The sequence below is a fragment of the Melampsora larici-populina genome (assembly GCF_000204055.1).
Source record: "Melampsora larici-populina 98AG31 unplaced genomic scaffold MELLAscaffold_29, whole genome shotgun sequence".
NCBI classification, from domain to species: domain Eukaryota; kingdom Fungi; phylum Basidiomycota; class Pucciniomycetes; order Pucciniales; family Melampsoraceae; genus Melampsora; species Melampsora laricis-populina.
Window position 1 is genome coordinate 769,725 of NW_006768793.1, and position 22,701 is coordinate 792,425.

At 37.8% G+C, this 22,701-nt stretch overlaps 4 protein-coding genes across 4 annotated transcripts; 1 reads left to right on the forward strand and 3 right to left on the reverse strand.

Moving 5' to 3' along the window:
* Nucleotides 1-1,224: 1,224 nt before the first annotated feature.
* Nucleotides 1,225-4,112, reverse strand: MELLADRAFT_88829 (uncharacterized protein; the record flags this gene model as incomplete). Its single annotated transcript, XM_007412221.1, has 16 exons — nucleotides 1,225-1,488; nucleotides 1,568-1,740; nucleotides 1,811-1,972; nucleotides 2,047-2,054; nucleotides 2,194-2,449; nucleotides 2,563-2,664; nucleotides 2,745-2,761; nucleotides 2,832-2,986; nucleotides 3,073-3,104; nucleotides 3,186-3,254; nucleotides 3,354-3,384; nucleotides 3,453-3,468; nucleotides 3,592-3,656; nucleotides 3,772-3,800; nucleotides 3,904-4,000; nucleotides 4,083-4,112. The coding sequence occupies 16 exons, from the start codon at nucleotides 4,110-4,112 to the stop codon at nucleotides 1,225-1,227; spliced, it is 1,506 nt and encodes a 501-aa protein (XP_007412283.1).
* A 2,627-nt stretch (nucleotides 4,113-6,739) lies between these two features.
* On the forward strand, nucleotides 6,740-8,044 carry MELLADRAFT_88830 (uncharacterized protein; the record flags this gene model as incomplete). The annotated part of the gene is made up of 4 exons (XM_007412169.1): nucleotides 6,740-6,778; nucleotides 6,891-7,700; nucleotides 7,915-7,928; nucleotides 8,008-8,044. The coding sequence occupies 4 exons, from the start codon at nucleotides 6,740-6,742 to the stop codon at nucleotides 8,042-8,044; spliced, it is 900 nt and encodes a 299-aa protein (XP_007412231.1).
* A 3,323-nt stretch (nucleotides 8,045-11,367) lies between these two features.
* Nucleotides 11,368-12,715, reverse strand: MELLADRAFT_108449 (uncharacterized protein; the record flags this gene model as incomplete). Its single annotated transcript, XM_007412220.1, has 6 exons — nucleotides 11,368-11,564; nucleotides 11,646-11,755; nucleotides 11,830-12,040; nucleotides 12,114-12,241; nucleotides 12,320-12,627; nucleotides 12,713-12,715. 6 exons carry the CDS (start codon nucleotides 12,713-12,715, stop codon nucleotides 11,368-11,370), a joined length of 957 nt encoding a protein of 318 aa, XP_007412282.1.
* Nucleotides 12,716-16,998: 4,283 nt separating this feature from the next.
* MELLADRAFT_64876 (uncharacterized protein) lies at nucleotides 16,999-18,324 on the reverse strand (the record flags this gene model as incomplete). The annotated part of the gene is made up of 4 exons (XM_007412219.1): nucleotides 16,999-17,234; nucleotides 17,306-17,433; nucleotides 17,514-18,048; nucleotides 18,123-18,324. 4 exons carry the CDS (start codon nucleotides 18,322-18,324, stop codon nucleotides 16,999-17,001), a joined length of 1,101 nt encoding a protein of 366 aa, XP_007412281.1.
* Nucleotides 18,325-22,701: the final 4,377 nt, after the last annotated feature.

Below are 22,701 nucleotides of genomic sequence, written 5' to 3' on the forward strand. Positions count from 1 at the left end.
AAGTATAATTTGTCTTTTTTCCCCGCCAAAAAAAAACTATACACAAACTATACATGACAAACTATACACAACTATACACAAGTTTGAGTACCGTAATTGTGAAGCTTGACAAAGGCCTCTCTGTGTGGCCGTGTCCGCGCCCTTCCAAAGCAAGAAAGGATTCCAAGCTGGGAGGCTGGAGTATGCACAATGATGTACCTAGGCAATTGCAATTGTTTGGGGATTTCACACTTGGTGTACTCTTGAGACATGGATAAAAACTCCAATGGAACAGTTGACCGTTGGTGTACAAGAAAGACTTTGAGAATTTCAATCACCTTACTAAGTCCCTCTTCACCTTACGAGGGCTCCGGAGAGGTTGACAGGTGACCGTGATGTGCTGCATCTTCAGGAACCATCAGATCCAACAGCCGCCCCGCGCCGGAAGACTTGGGGGCAATTAAAACTTGGCTGGGGTCTGTTAGAAAAGCTTCCTTTAAAAAGCAGTAAATTTTGCCATTAACCTGACACCTTCTGGCACCCAGGATCTTGGGCGCAGCAAAGGCTCTGTGTCACACCACAGCTCATTTGGGAACCACTTGTACAACAGAACAAGATACTTCTTGACCCTTTGACATATTTGATTGACTATGCTGACCATAAAACCTTTCAATCATTTTGCCCTCCAGATCAAATATGCATTGAATATCACTTACAATTTTCTAACTCAAACATTTCTTGGAAGCTTACAACTTCAAGCTCCATGAATGCTCCACATCATCCTTGATGTTGTTGGCAGAGGCTAAGAAAACCCCTTTGTCTTTGTTTTGTCGCCTTGTACTCCATTCTGCACACATTCTCTGTCTCTCAAACTCACGCCTGACGGTACAATGAGGCTCTCAGAATCCATGAAGCAGCGGATTTTCTGATGTGGAGGAGGGTTCATTATCATTCCTCAGGTTGATAAACAAGATTAGGGAGTATATATACATAAAAGATGAGACAAAAGAGAATCAAGTAGAAAAGAGCAGCATGGAAGTGGAAGATAACACATGTGTTTAATATGAACAAGCAAATCTTTGTTGGCTAGTTGTGAACTGTTACCCATCAACACCATATTAAGGTACGTAAGTAAGCCTATATGTTGACAATCCTGTTAGTTTAGCGTTGATATATTCAAATCCACTCCTCCCATCTTCCCATTACATGATTTTGTTTACAAAGGTTTGGGTAAAAGAATCGCATTCAAAGTGTAAACCGAAAAGCCGGATCACGATCACCAATGGGCGCTTTAGTTTTTCCTGATTCGAATTTCTCTAGATACTTTGTTACCACATAGTCACGTTTGCCAGCCATTCGGGCCGAGTTTTCAATCTTGCAATATAGTACATTGGCGGCTGTCAAGACCCAAGCAACGCAAAGCAAAGCCAACGCTATCTTATGGCCTCTCACGATAGGGGTACCTTCAGGATATATGAATGGTGAGATTAATCCAGCCACAGCTGCTAGCTATTTTGCGTTGATGAATATCAGCTTCAAGTTATCTAGATAGGCAGGCTTAGGCTTATGAAGAGTAGATGTGACTGACCATCACCTGCATTGCAACTGATGTTGCTCGCTTAGTAATACCTGATGTATTGTTTGGGACGATAGATAGAAGACAAGGTACAGCGGGAAAGGCTCCGGCCAAGACGAGAAAAAACGCTGCATAAAGTGTATGCGGATTTTTGGCCAAAATCAACATCACATCTGGAACATAGACTCATGTGAAATCAGTCATGATGACTCCCAGAGGCAACTTTTCGAATGAAGTTATAAAAACACGACTTACATCCTGCAATCGATAGAGGTGTAACGGCAAGCACAATTGGTCCTCGTAAATGCCACTTATCTGCGAGAAAGGCAGATACTATGACCAATATACAGCCAGACATGTATGGATATGCGGAATAGAGTTGCGCGTGAGCGCCGGTATGCCCCAGTGTAGCGATCACTATACGATTTCAAACAGCATCAAAATTCAGTCTCATTCATGAAGGATCTATAGTATCGAGAATTTGGACCTACAGGACGGTCTATCGGAAAATTCGCGATCCAAAGAGATTCAGTTCATAGTCAAACGAAAGCGTAAGTTGAAAATGCTAGGGTAATGCTGGAGTATAAAGCCAAGCAATAGCACCCCTGCGAGAACATTCAGGCAGTAAAGAGACGTACAGATAAAAGCCCAATGACGTCAAGGGAAGTGCGACTGCAGCTCCAGCCAGTCCCATCAACCAAACTTGTGGATCTAGAACTGCACGAAAGACTTCCGGCCATTCAAACTTTTCAAGTTGAGAGTCATGCTCTAGATCTGAAGAAGCGTGGGTAGCCTCTTGAGAGGGAATATCCTCGAAAACTTCTTTTTCCTTTCCCTTGACTCCTTCAGAAGGGCTTATGACACCTGTATATCTTGGGACTCTGAGACGATTGACTAAGGGTACATAGAAGAAAAATCACCGAAGAAATTTAGAGTTCGTCTCGCGGGAAAGAAAGCTAGAGTGTCATTGGTGAGCAAGAGAAAGATTTTTGAAAAATCGATCAAACCTGCAAAATCCTTCTCTTCATCATTTAGATAGCTAGCCGACTGAACACTCGAACAGATGTACCACCAGCCAAAGAACGCGATCAAGATTGTTGCAGAACCCTCTGTCATATCAAATTCACCGGATCACATCTTAGTCGTGCTGCGTGATAAGGTATGTTGACGATTTGACCAGGAAGCTCACCAAGAATGAATATCCATCTATGGTTTCCTCAATGAGTTCATACAAGTCAAAAAGATAGTTTCAAGAGATGTAGTCTGAATCACTCACGCCCAAGCTGGTTTACCTCCCACCCCTTCCATGTTTTTCTGGATCCCATACGCTATCAACCCACCTAAAGCACCACTTGCAGATGCTCCGGCAAAAGCGATCCCGACTCTCAACTGTAACTCTTCTGGCTTGTAGAGTGTTGAGAGAAGCAAAACCTGAATCATACAGAAATTACAAAAGATGATGATCAAAATCCTAATTGTCTTGCTTTGGTTTGAGTAGAGTATGTCGAAATGCTAACTATACCAGGCAGTAAACCACCCTCAAAGAGCCCTAAATGGCCAATCACGAACAGCTTCCCTTCAGAAACGCGGAAAGACTTGATTGGACATGAGAAAAAAACCCTTGACGTACCCAAAAACAAACGCACGACAATCAACGTTGCAAAATTGGTCATAAACGCCGCCAAAACGGTTAAAGCGCCTACAAACAAAAACCAACATATGATACATTATAGCAACACAAGTTAAGGTCAATCTTAAAGATAGCAGTGTGGCCTTGATGTATCAGTGAGCCACAAACCCCAACAGAACACCAATAAGGGTAGCCAGATCTATCACGGAAGTCTTTCTCAATACTTTGTATATCCCACATATAACCCATAAGAAAGGTTTGACTCACCTTTGCTCCGACCAATCTCAGTATGTGGTTAGAAGGTACCTCGACCAACAGATAGGTTATAAAGCTGCCACATTGGATTGTCTTAGCGATAAATTTCATTCCGGAAATCACACGATCAAAGAGAGAGAAAAATCCTCACAAAACGCTCAAAGCAATGCTGAATTGTGAACCTGTGAGACCGAGGTCCTTGACTAAACCAGCAACCTAGTTTGAAGATGAGAGCCATAGTTTAGTATATATTTATTACCATTCTTGGCGATGTTCTGTTCATGAAGTTCACCATGATGACGTTAATGGATTGAAGACAAGACAAACTCACTTTAGCATTCCCGATGTTGGATCGATCAACTACGCGTCACAACAAGGATAAGTCAAACAAACATCAAGGCTCAGCCAAGACGAAGGATTTTTTTCACAAGGAATCAGAATACAGTCAGTGAAATGTGCTGACTGTAACAGGCTAAATAGAGTAAAGTGACACCAGGAAGAGTGTTCAGATCAATCTTTCTGACGACTTTCTTGCGATATTCTTCGTGGGACGGATGACGCTACAAAAAATCATGATGGAAGAAAGGTACAAATGATGTTTCAAAAGATGAATCGAAACACCAAAACATGAAAAACTCAAACCTGATCATATAATGGATATTGAGCTGTCATGATAAGTGAGCTTGGTGGTTGGCGCGCGCGCGTAGGGTCGTGGATCAAGGGATATTTACGCTGAATCGTTAATTTATCGTTGGTTTATCGTGATTTATCGTTGATTTATCTTTGATTTATCTTTATCGTTAATTTATGGAGAGGATTGACGTTGAGATTTTTGTTCGGCTGACTGAGCGGAAGATTTGGAGCTTTATATGATTTACTAGTGATATGATCGTACTAAAACAAGAATGGAATCATACGCGTGGAAAAAGCTCCTTTGGACTTTTTTACGTAGGCTGCAGTCAATAATTTTACGTCTAGAAAAGAAGTCAAGTTCAAGTTTTGATTCAATTTCCAATTTGATTTTTCTCAAGCTCTATTTCAGTCATGTCATGCAATCCGTAAGAAAGCGTCTGAAGACTTCAACCTTTTGAGAAGGCTGAGAAAGGCTTGAGAAGGTCTTTCGATTCTCGAAGCCTGCCACAAACAATGTTTGGACCGAATGTGCTTGTGAGATAACTCAACACAACAAGCAAGCATTCTAATTTCTCACTTTGAGAGCATCTCCAACGGTCCTGAATCGCCAAAAGGCGTACAGGCTCGTCTGAAAACATACAGTAAGCTGTATTTTTTCTTTAAAATGGTTTCCCTCCACCGCGCACATGATGCAGGGACTTCCAAGGTCGTGCTCCTGCCAAAAACGCCAAAAGCGCACAATATTCCTTTTAAAAGTTGACTGATATCTCATTGACTATATACTTGATATGTAATTTCTTTCGATTATCATATCTATCTTTGGACGCATGTGGTATGATTATGTCCTAAACGTCGCCAATACTGCTTCCTGCATCTTTTGCGAGAGCCCTTCATATATGAAGGTGCTGACATGTGATACCCGGTATTCCTCAAAACAAAATTCACACACATGGCCAGATGTGAGAAAGCTGGCCACCGTTGGATGGTCGTTTTTTGACCTGACCCTGTAAACGTAACATACAGCTTACGTATCGTTACGTTTACAAGGTGCCGTTGGAGATGCTCTGAGACAGCTTTGTTCTAGCAGTTGTTTTGCTCTTCAGTTGTCGCATCTTGAAACTTGAAAGTTCGGTCATGGTGTGAGCTATGTACTTGTTAGGGCGGGAGAACACCATGCTCAAGCTGTCAAGATCTCCACTACGCTATGTAGTATGTAGTCACATTTAAAATGTGTCAATCATATTGGCGATGTTAAAGGAAAATGGTGTGGATGTATGCAAAACTATGTATTGCAATTTGAATCCTGGCTGTGCTTGAGTCAGAACCTGAGAGGTGCTAAGTAACTCTGAGCATGTGTAAGTAAGATTTTCGAAACTTTCGATTCTTGAAGGTATCCGCCACATTGCTCAAGGCTCAGGCTGTGTGGAGGCTCACATATAAATATCATCACAAAACTTGAACAATCTGGCGGGGAATTTGGACCTGATTTTCTGAGCTGATAAAATGAATTTACATACTTGGATTGTCAATGACAAATTATGACGTTGTTACATATCCTGTGAGGTTTGTAAGGATCTATTTATACAAAACCATTTCAAACCAGAATATCTCAATGCGGAGGCACGCCGAGATTGTATGTTCTGTGCCAAAGAAGAATTTCCTCAAAGAATCATGTCATGTCGGAGCCCTCACAAGTCCAAACACCTTCACCTGATCACCGATGAAGCGTAAACACAAGCAAATCATGATTTGTAGAGGCCAATATGACCTATACATATATCCTTTGGATAAGTGCTTTGATGTTAATTCCAAGTGAACAAGAAGATGTTTATGGACAGGGTATGTAAGGGTATGTGAGTATGAAAAGCTTTGAGAGAATTCTAGAATTATTCAATTAGTTGGGTTAAGAACAGTTTTGATATTTCTCAAGATCAAAATCCCCTCAAAGTAGGTTTTCTTGCTCAAGGACGCAATTCCGAGTCAGTGCTTAGAGTTTCACAACATAAGAAATAAGGCTGTGAATTGACTTGTGTATATGTACATGGGAAAGACAATTTAAGGAGTTGGAACATCATTGGAGGACGCATCTTCACCCTTGCGGTCAGTCCTCTTTATTTCACAAATGAACCTTTTTGACGTTACAAAAGCCCTCATAAAGCCTCCAGTTACCAGTACCCGCACCCACTTCCGTCGGTAAGACGCCACAGACTCCGAACCGAGCTGCGCGCCTCGGCGGATCTCGGGCTAAGCTTACAGCACGCAGTGAAATGGTGAGGGCACGGATCATCCGTTGTTCGGGTACCTTTGTGCTCACGCTTGTTCATCCAATACGGCTAAATTCTCTTTGCAGATCCTATCGCTGGGCTAATTCCCGGCTAATCCAGATGAGATATTCAGAACGATCCACTTGGTGGGTGTTGAAAGTGATCTGATTCAAGTGTGAGGATCAGTTTAGTTGTAAAGGATTCGAATGCGTAGATGGAATCCAAGTCAAAGTCAAAGAAAACTTGATCTGAGTGAATGTTTGATGATGGAATGCAGTGATGGATTAGTTTGAAAAGTTTAATTCAAGTTGAGATTTGTTTCAAGCTTTGATTGGATTGGATTGGATTGGATTGTACTCTTTTAAAGACAAGTTTTCAAATTAGAATTAAATATGTGAATGAATGATGAGGATGAGGATGAGGATGAGTTTGAGGAAAGAAGTGAAGATTAAATTCTACTAGCAATTCATAGTTGATCGATCTACTATTTCTATAAACTCATCATTCTTAACTTGACTATCTCTTTCTCTCAAAACTTGAAAACCGTCAACAGTCTACAATCCATAACATGACTCATCTCTTACCATCACCATCACCATCACCATCAAAGAACAATCAACATCATCGATCGAATTCCAATCCAAGTCCTAATTCAATCAGAGAAATCAAAAAAGAACAAGATCGTAAAGTTTTAATCTCAAAATGGCAAAATGGTTTAATCCATTCATCATCATCATCATCATCACCCTTACGTAAAACTAAATCTTTCAATCATCAATCATCAATCCCAATCTCATCAACAGACGACAAATCAACTTCTAAAGATTCATTTTATTCTAATCATAACTTAAACAGATTAAGTACTTTTACTGAAAATGGTTCATCAATCGATGATATTTCATCCAATTCATTTCCATCTACTCTAAACACTTCAATCAATTCAACTCAACCTAAATCAGGTTATCAACCTAGACCATTACTTTTATCATCTTTTAATCAATCTAACAAAACTAATTCATCAGTAAATTCAGCATTAAAACGACAAATCTCAAATTTAGAAAAACGTCAATTACAAAGACATCAAGAAGAGATTTTAAAAGAATTCAAACTTAAAAAGAAACAAGATAGATTAAATGAGTTATCAGCTATCAGTTCAAAGCTGAATCCTTCTTTCGAAAATCCAGATGATGATCATTGGGATTGGTTAAGTTCAGATTCAGATCATCATGATCAACTTACTCATCATCATCAAGAAGAAGAAGAAGAAGATTTTGAAGATTCCATGCAAGTGGTTTGGAGAGCTAGTTTAGATGTAGGAAGAAAAGTTTCAAGAAATCGAAAAGCTTTAGGAAAATCATCAGTTGTAAAATCATCAAATCTTACAAACCAATCCCGAAAACCTACAATCTTAAATCATCATTCTTTAAACCTAAACCAAAACCATTCAATTCTTTTTAATTCAATCTCTTTACTTAAATCTTGGATGTTCAATCCGGTGTCATTGAATTCGTCTTGGAATCATCCTTCTAGAGTGTTCCTTTTCGGTTCTGGAATCCTTGCTGGAGTGTTTTCTTCAGTGTTTTCTTCACTTGTAAGTCTTAACCCTAATTACTGAACTCATTCAACTTCAAACTGATGGATTTCTGCTGACCTTGTTTTTTTTGCTTTAGATCTTGGGATCTTCGTTTATTGACAGATCCAATTTAGGTTTCTTTATTAACTTTCTCTTTCCTTCTGATTTAACTTTACCCAATAATTTAATCGGTTGGTCTGCACCTCATTTAATTCGTTTGACAGGTATAGGAATCTATTATCATTGCTGGTAAGCTTTTCTTTTTTTTAAATCAGTTTGGTTTTTTTTGGATTATGATAACAGATTCTTTGCTTTTCTGTTCATCTTCTAGAACTTTGTCGGTTTCGTTTCTAGTCTCTTTTCGTTTGGTTCATTTTGCTTTCTTCATTCATTTTGACTGTCATTCCTTTCAATTAGCATCATGATAGAAATATATCTTACTCGTCCTTCCTTTTTTTTAATTTTGGTTAACAAATCAAACTTCATTTCATTTCTTCATGTCCTATAAACTTATCCTTTTTTGTTTCCTCTCATCTCGTTTTTTTTTTCTTTTTTAAAATTTTTAGAACAAAACATACTAAAAAAATCTTCTTAGCAAAACCCGCAAATCTAGTTGAAAAAAAATTCTTTACTTAACAATATATTATAAACCATTTTACTTTTTATTTTTACTTTTCTTATATTTTTTCTATTACTTTAGATAAATGCAATTCTGTAAGTCAATCTTTTGTTATTTTTTGTTCTCAATCTTCTACCTATTCTTGATTTTATAATTCTGTTTTCTGTCTTTTTTTGTTGTATATAAGTACATGGTATCATCTTGTTTTGTTTCAATGTTCATTTTGGGTTCTCTTTTTTCAAATTTACATTCTTTTATGATTTTCTTGTTTTGGATGGTTTAATTTCATATTTCTCTTTGCAAACAAAAAACAGTAAGCAACAAATTGATTTGATTTATATAGAGATAATAGGGCTGTCAGTGCTCATGTTAATGAGTGAATGGTCTCATAATGGTAAATAGACAGTCTTACACTCTATCATACATTTCATGAGTTTTTTTTGGTTGTTGCTTGTAGGGTAATTAGTGCATGACTGATTTTTATGGTGCTTTGGAAGTATCAAGGCAAGTAAAACCACTTTATGAATCTTAAAAGTGGTTTAGTTTTTGATACTTGATTGGTTCAAGAGTTATGTTGGTGTTGATGATTGGATGTCCCCAGAATGGTAACTGTTTATGACCTTACATTGTGCTAAGCCTACACATTCAATTATTATTTTGTAAACACATTTAACCACAGCTAGCCCTGATGGAACCCCAATATGTAAAACTCCAAAGTCTGTAGTCTTGATTCCTAGAAAAAAACCCTACAACTCACAAAACCAGGTTTTTATTCTCAACAGATATCTAATGATCAATAGTGTATGTAGTTTGTAATTAAAGGATCTATCACTGCACACCTGAGCCGTATAAAACTCAGGCTACATATGTGCAGCAGGCTGAGTGCATGTGTGTCTATTGTGTACATACAGATCTGCTCACTTATCTGCTCATTTAATTGGGTAAATCACCTGTGATACATGCTGTAGCTTCTTTTGGCTGGACAAAAGTATAACCGAAATTGATTACATACACTGACTCAAAGTTTGGGTGGAATTTCATCAACTAAACTCCATGTAACACCCTTTCTGTTACTGACAAATGGTGTTAAGAGAGTAGCTATATTGGAGGGATATGTCATCAATTTTTGGACAATTTTGTCAAAGTGAAAAAAAAGTTACATGATGGATCACATTTGATTTACTTTAGATGAGCAGACAACTGAGCAGACCTCTATGTACAAGTGCTTTTGGAAAAGATATGATACATTATATTGGGCCCGGCATAGTCAATGTGTTGTATATTTTCCGGATGCACTTGTACATGATAGCCATCTATCTCCTCAGCCTATTGCACATATGGAGTGTGAGTGTTGAACTTACAGTCAACTCTCTCTAATGGCATACAGTTTGGCAGGCAGTTTTCTTATGTATTCAGAGGAATATGCCTTTACAAATCTTGTTTTGGCTGGCAAATCCCATTTTGGCGGGAAAAAAACCTGTAAAAACCTATGCATTTAGAGGGATTATACCCATAAAAAGTATGCCTTTATGGAGAGTTCACTGTATCTGGCTTAGGTGTGTAATGATAGATCTTTTTGTTCCAAACTATAATCTTAATCATTTTCCTATTCCCACTTGGTAAAAATATATGATGTTTGCAGTGCAGAGATTCAAGTGGATTTTATTCTTGAGATATATGTGTTTTCGAAAAGCTTCTTGCTTCAATTCTCAAGACACTTGAGAAAGAAAAACAAAATTAGATCTTTTGGTAAGCTTGGTGCACATAACATTGCTGGTCAATTACATATGGCAAAAGAAAACTTGGGTTGGGGGTTTGAAGGTATTAGCCCCTCTCAAACCTGATGGTCTCAGAAAACCCAGTTGACCCAGTTGACGTTTTGGCTGGGAGCTGTCAACAAATGTCAACTTGATACACAAAGTTACTGCCAAATAGGAACTGGGTCACCTGGATCTTCTTGAATCCAGGTCAGGTTTGAGAGGGGCTATTGATTTAAGTAGTCTGTGGTTTGATGACATGTAGAAGCGGATCTAGAGAAAGTTTTTCTGGGGAAGGACATGGATTTGTTTTTCCAAGATATAATTCCCCACTATTGCTCATCCAGGACCATATTTCATATGTATGTTCAATCTTTTTAAATTCTGATCAGAACCTTTTGTTTTTTTCTCACAAATATCCTGGCTTGTATTCTTTAGCCAAACTTTGGATTTTATTCTTGTTACATCTGTTCAAGTACTTTTAAGCAAATCTTGGCCTCAATTCATTCTAATTTCATATGTGATTTCCCAGAGGGCTAGCTGCTGCCAGTGTCCTGGTTCATCAAGTTGAGTGATGTTCTTGAAGGATCACAGTTCAAGGGAAATCATGCTTGTGAATTTCAAACCAGGGATTTTGATTTTGATAAACTTATTAGTAAACTTGTACAACCAGTACTAGAGATTTACTCATTCCAGATCCCAAAAGATTGTATTAACTTGACTCTGATAGATACTAACTGTGTTTCACAATGTATGAATACATCTTCAACTATGTAGTCAAAATGATGATGTGGACTTCATCAGAATTACATGCATGGATCTTTTCCTGCTGTCTTTTTTATTGACAATTACCTATACATACATACAGACAGCAAACACATGTACTGACCTTGAGTATATTGAAGGGTAAATATTATATAACATAATCACAAGTTGAGATCAATGTCCATTTAGAAACATACAACTAAGTTTTGTTCAAGGTGTTGAATTCAATTCAAGAATAAAAAACATGATGAATTTCTTCTTCTTCTTGGTTATCGATTATTTGGAATTCAAAGAAGGAAGGTTTGAATAAACACCTTCAAATCAATTGTCTTTTTTTCTCTTGAAAGAGTTTAAGTAATTTGTTCATCATCTTTTTTGATATTTCTTTTTCTTTTTCAAAATCATCAAGGACCAATTTCAAATTATCTAAATCTCTTACTATCAAATTCTCCATATTACAGAACCAAGTTCTGGACTGCCTTGAATTATATAATTGTAGATAAAGTGTTGTGTCTTGTAGTTTGAGCCATAAAGAAGATAAAACAAATTGAAATAAGTAGGTTTCTTTTGATCAGTTTAAAAAGGTTCACTTACAACTTAGCCAGAATTCAAAGATTTTCTTTTTCTCTTCCAAATTCCATCTGCCATATATTTGGAAGCCACAATATAGGCTACTTTGTAAGGAAAATAGATTGGAGAACTCACTGGAATATAATTCAACAAAGTCAATTTGTATAGGCTCTTATCTAACTTCAACAAATCTGATGTCTAAGCTTACCTTCCGTTCATAAGTTTGATATCATTCACAAGACTTTCTCTGTGAGTCAGTATAGACACATTACACCAATCCAGGAAGATTGGAAACACTTCATCTACTGTCTGTAATACCTTTGAGACTTTGACTGATGTCTTTATCAGATTTGTCATGATTACTTGTGTTTCTAAAAAGGCTTTGATTGGACCTGAAACTTCAAAATGAATATCCATGTCTAAAGATTCACCAACATCTCAGTATTTCTTAAAGCCTCAATTAACTTGTAAGCTCAAACAAAATACACTAACAGTGAGCCCAGAATTGAAAGAGCTGATTTTCTTCAAATTTAGACCAATTCTTCTCCAGTATAATCCCAAATTTACCAAGTTTCTTTTGTTCCTCCTTGTTGAAAATATTTTTATACTTTTTTACACTTCTGAAATTCTCACAACAAATCAGTTAACATAATGGAGACCTTCCCATCTTCATAATTTGACTAAAATAAACAGCTTACTCATATTGAATTCCAGAGTGGATCCTATCCTTCATTGCATATCTGTAGCTCATTGTAAGTAACTCTAACTCTTCACATAAATCATCAATCTCTCCTATTACAAAATCAAGAATCAATGATCTTTTGTAATTTAATAATCCAGAACATGTCACTTGTAGTACTGAAGTGGGCATTGAATTTGATGCTTCTCTTATAGACATCCAATGTTGGATTTTTTGGAAAGGTGTGGTACAACTTTGAAATCCTTTTATAAGATCTTTAATTTGCATTTCTTCCTCTCCTATTTGATTTGATTTAGTTTGTTTAATCTGATTAATGTTTTTGGAATTATCTGATTTTGTAAGAGAAATTAGGAAATTTCTTTTCAAGATTTATGGTGTAATATCAACTTACCATCCTGATCAGGTACAAAGCTTCTTTGCTTTTTTATTGGGTTGTATGTTTTTGAGTAATGGTTTTCAGTGTCTTCTATAAGCCTTTTTCTTGAGGTTTCACCCAAGTTCTTATTTTCAGAGAAGTTTTGGACATTGATGGTTTTATGACTAACTGTTACAAAAACATTAAATAGTAAGATAACCAAAAAAATTATGAATCCAAATGCAGGTTCTCATGACAATCAGAAAAGAATGAAATACCTTTGTCAAGTGAACCTTTGTCTTTTTCAATAGATTTGATTCTAATGCAATGGGATGGGTTCCAAGGAAGGAAAATTAACATCAAAAATGAAATGATAATCATCAAGATCTTTATAAGATTCATTTGGGAAAATTTGTAAGTCAAAAAGACTGATTGTTTGAAATATTTGATTTATCTGACACTCTTCAGAGTGGAGCTGAGTAGAAATAACTATTTGGGTTGTAGAAAGGAAAGTTTCAAGAGAAGAAACTCACACAGAAGCTCAGGAAATGAAACTTTATACTTGCTTGTATCCTGTATGAAGATCTTGAGATCTATAATACTGTCAGGATCAAGTAGTATGTTGGGGTTCCTGACCAATTATGAAGGGATTTGAATGTACTTTGAGTAGTAGTACTAGATAGCACCATGAATTGCAACAAGATTGAATTTCTGAAACTTGTTGCAAAGTCAAATTAGGTTTGAAAAATTCTGGTCACTGCAACAAAAACATTCTCTACTTGGAGCACAATTCTGGAATATTAGTCAAAAGAAATGGGGAAAATAGATCCCAGAGTGAAGGCAGCTATTCAATTTACTTACAGAACACTTCCCAATATAAGTGATCTGGATAATGATTTCAGATGCATGGTTGGTTGAATTTCTTGTGGGTGGTTTTGATTGGAAGTGGCTTGGTGGTCAAGGGATGTACAGATATGGTCCACAACCAACATCATAAATTCAAAGCCCTTCTGATACCCCTTTGTTCAAGAATAGGGAGATGTTTCCATGCTGAATCTTTTGTGTCAACATAACCTAAGTAAACAGCCTGAAGAAACCAAATGGACCTCTTTTGCTATGTGTCATGGAATTAACCATCAATATGACCAATATCAAGGTTGGAACTTACCATATGATATCACTGATTGAGATTGATATCCATCCCAAAACATTCTACTGAACCTTTGGGGTGTGTTGCAAGGGTATAGGGTACTCTTTGAGGGTTCTCTAGGCTCACTAATGCACTGCCAGCAAAGATACCTTGGATTGTAACATCCAAGGTATCCTTGGGTATACATCCCCTTGTACTGTATGTCTGAGGAATCAATCCAAGGTCTTCTTTGCCCTCAAAGATTGCCTTGAAAATTTTACTTGTAAATCACATCCAAGGCTATTGCCATCAAAGGATACCTTGGATTTTCCAATCCAAGGCATCTTTGTTGGCTGTGATGGTAGGTGTAGTGTTTTTCATTATTATTGAAGATGTATTTCAAAGGTATATTTGTAAATGCAATAAGAATAAAAAGAAAGGAAGAAAGAAGCTAACAGTCTGTTTCAAAAAAGCCAGAAACTCTTCAGTTAGTTGACTCCTTGAAAGGAGGTTTGTATCATAGTTTATAATTATTATTGTGAGGAGTCAGTTACTGTTGGGCTGGCTCTTCACTAAAAAAGGTGGAAAGTAGTAAGAAAGGGAGTCTTCACTGGGTACACCCAAGTGAAGACTACAGTTAGGTGACCTCTAATAAGAGGATTTGATGCCAGTGGGGTGGCTGAGTAATCCTTCAAAGGACCTTACTCTGAGCACTGGTTTGAAGTACACTCCCAGAGCCTGCAAAGCTTTACAATTTGATTACTCAAAGGCTCCTCCAGATACTTTACACTCAATTTCAGGAGGTATCCTATGCAATTCTGGGGCTTGATTCTATAACTATTCCCACTAGTTTAGAATCACCACTTCAAAGCTTACAAGGGCTTGAGGAAGATAGTGGAGCTATAAGATCATGTACAATTAAATCACTTCAAAAGGTAAACAACCTGAATTTATTTGGAAGGTCACTAACTTGGAACAGTTCTACTTGGGGAAAGTGGAGGATCTAAGGGATGAAGATGAATTAATTTATCTTTTAGGCAGGAATCTGCTTTAAAGATCTGAAGTGAATCACTAGTCTTATAAATATAAGACTTTTGATTATGTACTTCAGTAGAACTTTAAAGGGTTCTTTAAAAGATATGTGTAATAAAATGTTTCTCTCTAAACCTAACTGTAGTGATATTTGATCATATCAGTACAATGGCTCAGGGCTTTAGTATCAATTGTTATTATTGTTATTATGACTTTTACTTATTTACATATATGTGTTAAGTATATTGTGTAGTATAAGTAGGGCTATGACCCGGCCCTGGCCGCCCAAGCCTGCCCAACAATTTCTTGGAGGCAAGCGGTACACACCCTGGGTCAGCTAAGCTTGGCCTAAAGAGTGCCAGGAGCCCCGCCACGGGCCCGGGCCCTCAGGGCTCCGGCCCTGACGTGTTTGGTCCTATCCCTTCAATACAGGGCCACAACAGGCCCTGGTCTGCTTGAAGATGCAGCTGGGCCTTCCCAGGGCCGGGAGGTGCCCTGGGGCCGGCCACGTTGTGTGAGGGCCGGGTCATAGCCCTAAGTATAAGCATTTTAACTCTTGACACTGAGTTATGAGGTGAAATTGGTATTTTCTTACATACTACATGTGGTTTTGAGTGCACATGTATATGTAATGAGTGTTTGAAACTGCATAGATAAGGTCTTTCTCCCTGGTGAAAAATTATTGCATTTATGAGAAAATGATTGACAAAAAATTGAACTTGGAATTGAGAGCTCAATTTTGCCCCAAAATGCTTGAAAGAAGATCTGGGGGGAAATACAATGCTCTTTGTCCCAGAATGTGATTTCGGGATTCCTTGAAGCATTATACTCAGCATCATCTCAACAAGCAATTTATGATGTTTTCCCTGAAATTTTCAATCTTGAAGAAGTTCAAAAAATCTAAAAAAAATCAGGAGAGATCAGAGATGCCCTTTGTGATCTCTCTGGATTGTTTTGGATTTTTTGGTGCCTTTGTCTTGAAACAATGCAAGTTATAACATAAAATGTCTGCCAATTAAATTGCAAATGCATCTTGGGTCACAAATGCATCAAAAGTACACAGATTGTCTCCAAACCGTGTACATATAATGATGCATCCTTTGTTGTGTTGCACAATGTTTTTTGGGCGGTTTTGGAGCCTTGTACATATGTCAGTAGCTTATATGTAGTTTTCACAAAACCCATGTGATTACTTACATGCTGAGGCAGAAAAATCCCGAAAAAAATGTTCAACAAAGGGGACATTGTCCTTCACTCGCCACTATTTTTTCAGATTTTTCTTGTCACTTTTGAAGGCAAAATTTAGTGGACCAGTTGTGTTTTTTTCTGTGTTATTTCAGGAAAACCTTCAACATCACCAAACTGAATGCTGAGATTTTTTTAAATTGGCCAAATTCTACCAACAGGAAGAACATATCCAAATTTGAATTACCTGTTTTTTTCAGATTTTTTGGACCAATATCAAGCATGTTGTTTCAGATACTAGATTCAATTGTTTTTCAGTGGGGAGAAACACATGATCTACACAGTGTGAAGATGTCTTACTAATTGTTTGACCTATTATTTAAGCTTTATTTACATGTAATTAGGTTTCTTAAGGGTTGGTTATATGTTACAAGTCAGTCTTTGGGTACATGCATATGTACTCAGGGGTCATACTTCTGCTCTTCCTTCTAGAACCAACATATTTCTTTCTTGCTTTGTCTAGAACCAACTGAGGGGTCTTGGTAAGGCTTTCATCTTGTGTATTTTTGATGAAAAAAGTGAGGAATTGGATCATCATCTGGTCTGGTATTCTGGGTATGTTGAGCTCTTTTTCAAAATCCTTGAGGACAACTTCCAAATGTTCTGCACCAGCCACTATCAAACCCTCCATGGTAAAAAGCCAAGACCTGTAACAATGTGCACTATATAATTTGAGATATAATGATGTGTCTATGATGTTAAACCATGGATAAAGTCTCAATTAGTGTGGTTCTTGCAAAGCTATAAGGCAACACTTACAAGTTGCCCAGAACTCAAAAAGCTTCTTTTGCTCTTTTGCATCCCATCTACCAAATAGTTTGAAGCCATGATGCAGATTATTTTGTAATGAACATAGGTAGGAGACCTCTCTGAAAGGGAATCAGGAAAAGTCAAGGTCTATAGACTAGAGATGACCTCATGAATGTGAATTTGAGGTGTACTTTTCATCCAAAGATCTGATATAATTCACAAGACTTTCTCTGTGTTCTTGTATTGAAACATTGGACCAATCTGGAAATATTGGAAACAATTCTTCCACTTTATCCAATAGATTTGACACTTTTTCTTCTGTCTTTATCAAATTGGTCATGATAACTTGTGTTTCCAGAAGAGCCTTCATAGTACCTGAAACTTGAAGGTAGATATCTAAGTCTACAGTCATCACACATCTTATTATTAGTTTTATATCATAAATAACAAATCAAGAGATCAAAATGACCCACAGTGGGCCCAGAATTCAAACAACTGATTTTCTTGGAATACAGACCAATTTGTCTCTAGTCTGATGCCAAAAGTGCCAAGGTTCCTTTGTCCATCCATGGTGAAAATGCTTTTGAACTTGTTGCCAGGTCTGGAATTCACGTATAACTAATCAACAAGCTGAAACCCTCTCATCTCTATCATGTGTATCTTTCAAGGAAGATGGCTTACTCATATTGCCCCCCAGAGACAATCCTTTTCTTCATTTCAAGTTTGTAGCTCAAGGTCAGTGATTCCAACTTATCATATAAGCAACAGACATCCCCTATGTCAAATTCCTTAATCAATGATGTTGTGTCGGTCAATAAACCATACCATGTCACTTGGATTATGGAAGTTGGCATATACTTTGATGCTTCTTGCAAAGAAATCAAATGGTGAGCTTTTTTGATTGGTGAGGTACAACTGTGGAAGTTCTGTATGAGAGATTGAGTCCATTTTTCATCCTTTGTTTCCTCTTGTTCCACATTATCAATATGCTCTTCTGAATATGGGTTTGTGAAAAAAATGAGATGGTTTATTCTGGAAACAGAATGATTTGATATTGACTTGCCTTTCAAACACATCAAGCCTTTTTGTTTAGTGTTTGGATGGTGGGTTTGTAAGCCAATTTCTTGTGAGTCTTCTCTAGGCCTTTTCCTTGAAATTCTCTGGGAATCATGAATATCAGATATGTCTTTGGATTTTTCATTTGTGTCAATCAATGCTACATTAAACCTCCACCAAATGCAAATTTATCAAAACTTTGGATGTCATGATATTGGCAAATTAATTACTCACCTTTTGCAGGTGTATTTTTTTCTTTCTCTACAGAGTGAATCTGTAATGAAAGGGTGTGGTTCCATAGAAGCTCAGTAAATATCAAGAAAGCAGCAAGAATCATCAAGCTTTTTGAAGTATCCATCTGGAAACCTTTGACAGATATGAAGACTGATTGTTTGAGAATCTGTGTTTTTGTCCCCCAATATACAACTGGGTCCATGTAATTACTCAGGGCCTAAAAATGTTGATTTTGAGGGCAGAAAGACACATAGAGGTTCAAGGGAGGAGATTTGATCAATGGTTTATTTAGTGGTGGTTTTTCAAGCTTCACATCAGTCATTCACCAAATCTTGTACACTTGAAATGTCAGATATCCTCACATTCAGGTATGTAGCATGTTGCAGCTCTTTAAACATCAAGGACTGTAACTTCACATGGGGTTTCAGATGTCATTATAATTTGAGAAATCAATCAGAATCCAATCAACATACATTCTATCCTGCACAACTACAAAACTTGATTGGAAGACTTTTGGCATACATGCCAGATAGATGTGTAATTTGTCCTACACAAAGTGGTTCTGGAACTTTTCCACGAAGGTTCCAGAACACTTTTCCACGAAGCCAGAAAAGAAAATTTTGGCTGTGTTCTGGCTTCGTGGACTTGTGGAAAAAAACCCATTTTGAATGCCCTTTGCCCCTAGGGTCCAAAAGACTCTGTGCACAACCCTCGAGGCCTCTGCATCTCCCCCCTCGATCACCACTCGATCTCTTCAACTCACATCCATCTTGCACCTCCGTTGTCATACACCACACTATCGCTCAAAAAGGACACCACAAACCAAACACTACATACATCTGTCAATTGATGAAATGAAACAAGCATCACATATTCAAGTAGCTACCATAAGGGGTGTTTTGATATCATTCCTTTCTCTTCAATAATCTACGTTCCTTGTTGACCGATATGTGTTTAGATCATCACTCTTTACATTTTGGAATACATCAACTCACCAATCTGATCCAAGGTTGCTATGTTCAATTTATGAGGGTAGCTTTTTTCAAATCGAGTATATGATCACATTATCACTCTCACTTATAAGTTATCTTAGGATATTTGATCTATCTTGTGAGAATCTTAGAAGTGATGATAATTTGATTCTGATTGATCAGGAGAATTGATTGGAATATGATGATTTGATTCTAATCGATCGGGAGAATCGATTAGAACCCAATTACTATTGGTTTTCAATAAACTTGATCTCATTACTGTTTGGTCAGGACTTAAAAGTAAGTCTTACTAATCAATTGGAAGAATCGATTAGAATCAAATCGAGTACAACATAATGAGACGAAGCTTTATTTGATGATACAAAAAAAGGTTAAAATAGACTGTTGGATCTTGAACGAGATCGATATCTGCCTGAGTTGATTTCTGACCAAAAGATTGAAACTTGAACGATATCAATAGTGGATATTGTAACTGACAGCCTCTAGGATCAAGAGTTGGAAAGTAAGAGGGGTGAAGATTGGCGGTGGTATTTTGTGCGGGGGCGTTGATGGAGTACTTGAACAGGGAATCTTGTTGGTCGTTTTGTGATGATGAATGTGTGAGTTAGATTTGGGAGGGTGGGAATTTGATCAAAGTCCAGGAAGCCAGAACGTATTCTGCCTTTCTGGCTTTGTGGAAAATGTGTTCTGGAACCTTTGTGGAAAAGTTCCAGGACAACTTTGTGTAGTATAATTAAACATCTGGCAGTAAACAGCATCCAAATACTGGGCCTGCTCCCAAGTTTTGTCAATCTCCTGGGAGGAACACAAATTGACCCATGTCACAGAAAAAAGATCTTGATTTTTGCTATCATCTACATACACTTTCACTTATGTGGTGCATGTATTTACTGAGGTATGTATATGCAATGCAGATTCTGACTGGGTATGAATGATTCTTGATCCCCAGAGCACAAAAACTCAATCATGTTTGTGCCACAACCAGACACATTGTGACTTCCAGATGTGGACCAGCAGATAGCCTGTGTCTTTGTGCAAACATGACTAAGTGCAAAAACTGTAAGGTCCAGATAAACCTTCACTGCAAATCACACTAGAGAAACTGTGAAAACACAGCACAGGGAGCTTTAGAACCCAAGTGTGAGGTCCCACAACTATTGGGATGACTCTTCCCTGAAAAAATGAAGTGCAGACAAGGATAAATTTGTCACTTGGTACACATAAGTGAAGAACACAGCTACTTGACCTCTCAAAAGAGGATTTGTTACTAATGCAATGACTGAGTAATCCCTTTAAGGATCTTACTCTGAGCTTTAGTTGATCTTAACAACTTCAAAAGCCTTCAGTACTTTAGACTATGATGATTCAGAGGTCCTGTGGGGTACTGTAGACCCTTTAACAAGGAACCCTTTGCAAATTTCAACCTTAATTTGTTAGCTATCAATCCCACAAGTTCAGGCCATCACTTGAGGTTTTTAAAATGACCAGGATGAAGTAGAAATACAAAAATCAAGGAAACAACAATATCCTGTTACTCGATATTCTTGATGAAGAATCATGTGAGTTGTGATGATGAGTTGTACAAGTGGGGCCGGAAAAGATACAACATCCACCAGTTTACTCCTCCCAGTACACCAGTTGGGGCCGGCAGAGTAAACTGGTGTTGTATCTTTCCCGGCCTCACTTGTACAATGATGTAAAGTTGGTCCCTCTTTCAAAGTGGAGAGAGAATAGGTTTATACATTCCAAGACCTACATGTAAACTTGTGGTTGGCATTTAGGTTTGCTTTCCTTTGGGTCAAGTTTTAACTTCACTCTTTGAGTTATAGTTAAGTCTTATTGCTTAAGTGACTCCTTATACTGAGCCATGAGGTGTAATTATCATTTTCTTACACAAGTTACATATGTTTACATATTTATCACATCTATTTACATGTGTGTTTGTTAGTCCATGGTCCTGTACATAAGAGACCTTATTTATTTCACATCAATGGTAAGCCAGTATACAAGACTGGTTCCAAAGGAAAAGGGGTGGTAAGGTCAGTCCCAAGTCACTAAGGACCCAATTGTAGAAAGAAGAACATAAGTTAATCTTTGAAAAGAAATAAAAAAGCACTGCTAACACCTTGCATGAAAATCAACTAATTTTTCATTAGCTCTCTTACATCTCTGCTGCCACAGTTCAAACATTTCAATTGTCTGCTGGTTGAGATTACTTCAGCAATCAGCTTTGCTTTTATGCAGAATTCAAACTCAATAGAAAAAACTGGAATGGCAAGTCATAAAAAGAAATTCATTAATTATTTCCAAAGAAAGTATCAAGATTGGTTTTTACCTATCCAAAAGCCAACACAAGGAGAGGACCTCAAATGAAGTCTCTCTATTTTGATCAATCAATAAACTACATGATGTCTTCCAGGATAATATGCACACAGAACATCAAAATCACAAACTTCTTTACATTTTGAAAACCAATCAGCATAAATTATAACCCACTTCATTTTCATGTAGAAAATTTCTCTACATCACCTATCTTACCTCCTTCAATTTATCTTTATCAACCTACAAATTACTATCCATACATTTGAAAGTATGAGAATTTGAAAGTTGAACTTTTACATATTTGCGTTTGGAACTCAATGGAATTAAAGGCGAGTGAGCCCACCTAAGTTCTAATGGAACAAGTTTTGGGATTTTTTTCCAAAAAAAATGTCCTTTGTCCACAGGTGAATCCAATTTTTTTTTTTGAAAACCGGTGAAAATTGTGTAAGTAGGATAGCAAAATCCCGGGGTTTCTGTCAGCAGGGTATATCTATAGCAAATAGGACAGCGACAAGTCATTTCTTACACCAAAGTGTTGGCTTCCACAACAGATTATGATGTGGAAGCTTCTTCCAACAAGGAGAGAACATACCTACAACAAGCTGTACAACTATCACATGACTGGCCACCGGTGTGACTGGCTGTGGTGCAGTCATTTAACCCCATACCTCTACAACAATAATGAGGCTCTCCAGTCAGCCCGAGCCCCAATGCTGGTCCCAATTGGTAAGGGGTTCAGGCAAAGGTTTTGGAACCCCTAATGGTCAGGTATCACCACAAGTTGGGAGTTGGGCTGGCAAGTTGAAATAACCTGTTTCCCAATGGGTCCACGGCGGGGAAAATATAGGTGTGTACCCACCTTGTTGACATTGAAACCCTTTCTGGGTGGGCAGTAGGACTCACCTTAATGGTCTCAGCCACACCCTCAAGGTACCTCAGGTCCTTCCCCAAATGCCCAAAACCTACAATTCAACCAAATCAGACAGTCATCATGTCCCTTTTAGCAGATTTGTATATGAATAGACTGGGACTGTGTTTGATTCTTAATGGGTGAGGGACACTTTTTGGCCAGGCGTCAGGGACCTGGCTGGGAACCCAGTTGGGGTTTGGGCGGCCAGTTTTTTGCAAAAGAATCCCAATCAGGGACTTCCAAACAGGATCAAGGATACTTTTTTCCCATTGGGGCGGGGTCCAGGCAAGCCAATCCCCGTGGCGGGGTGGACGGGGCTCAGGCTGAGCAGTTAGGGGCCTGGTGCAAGTTTATA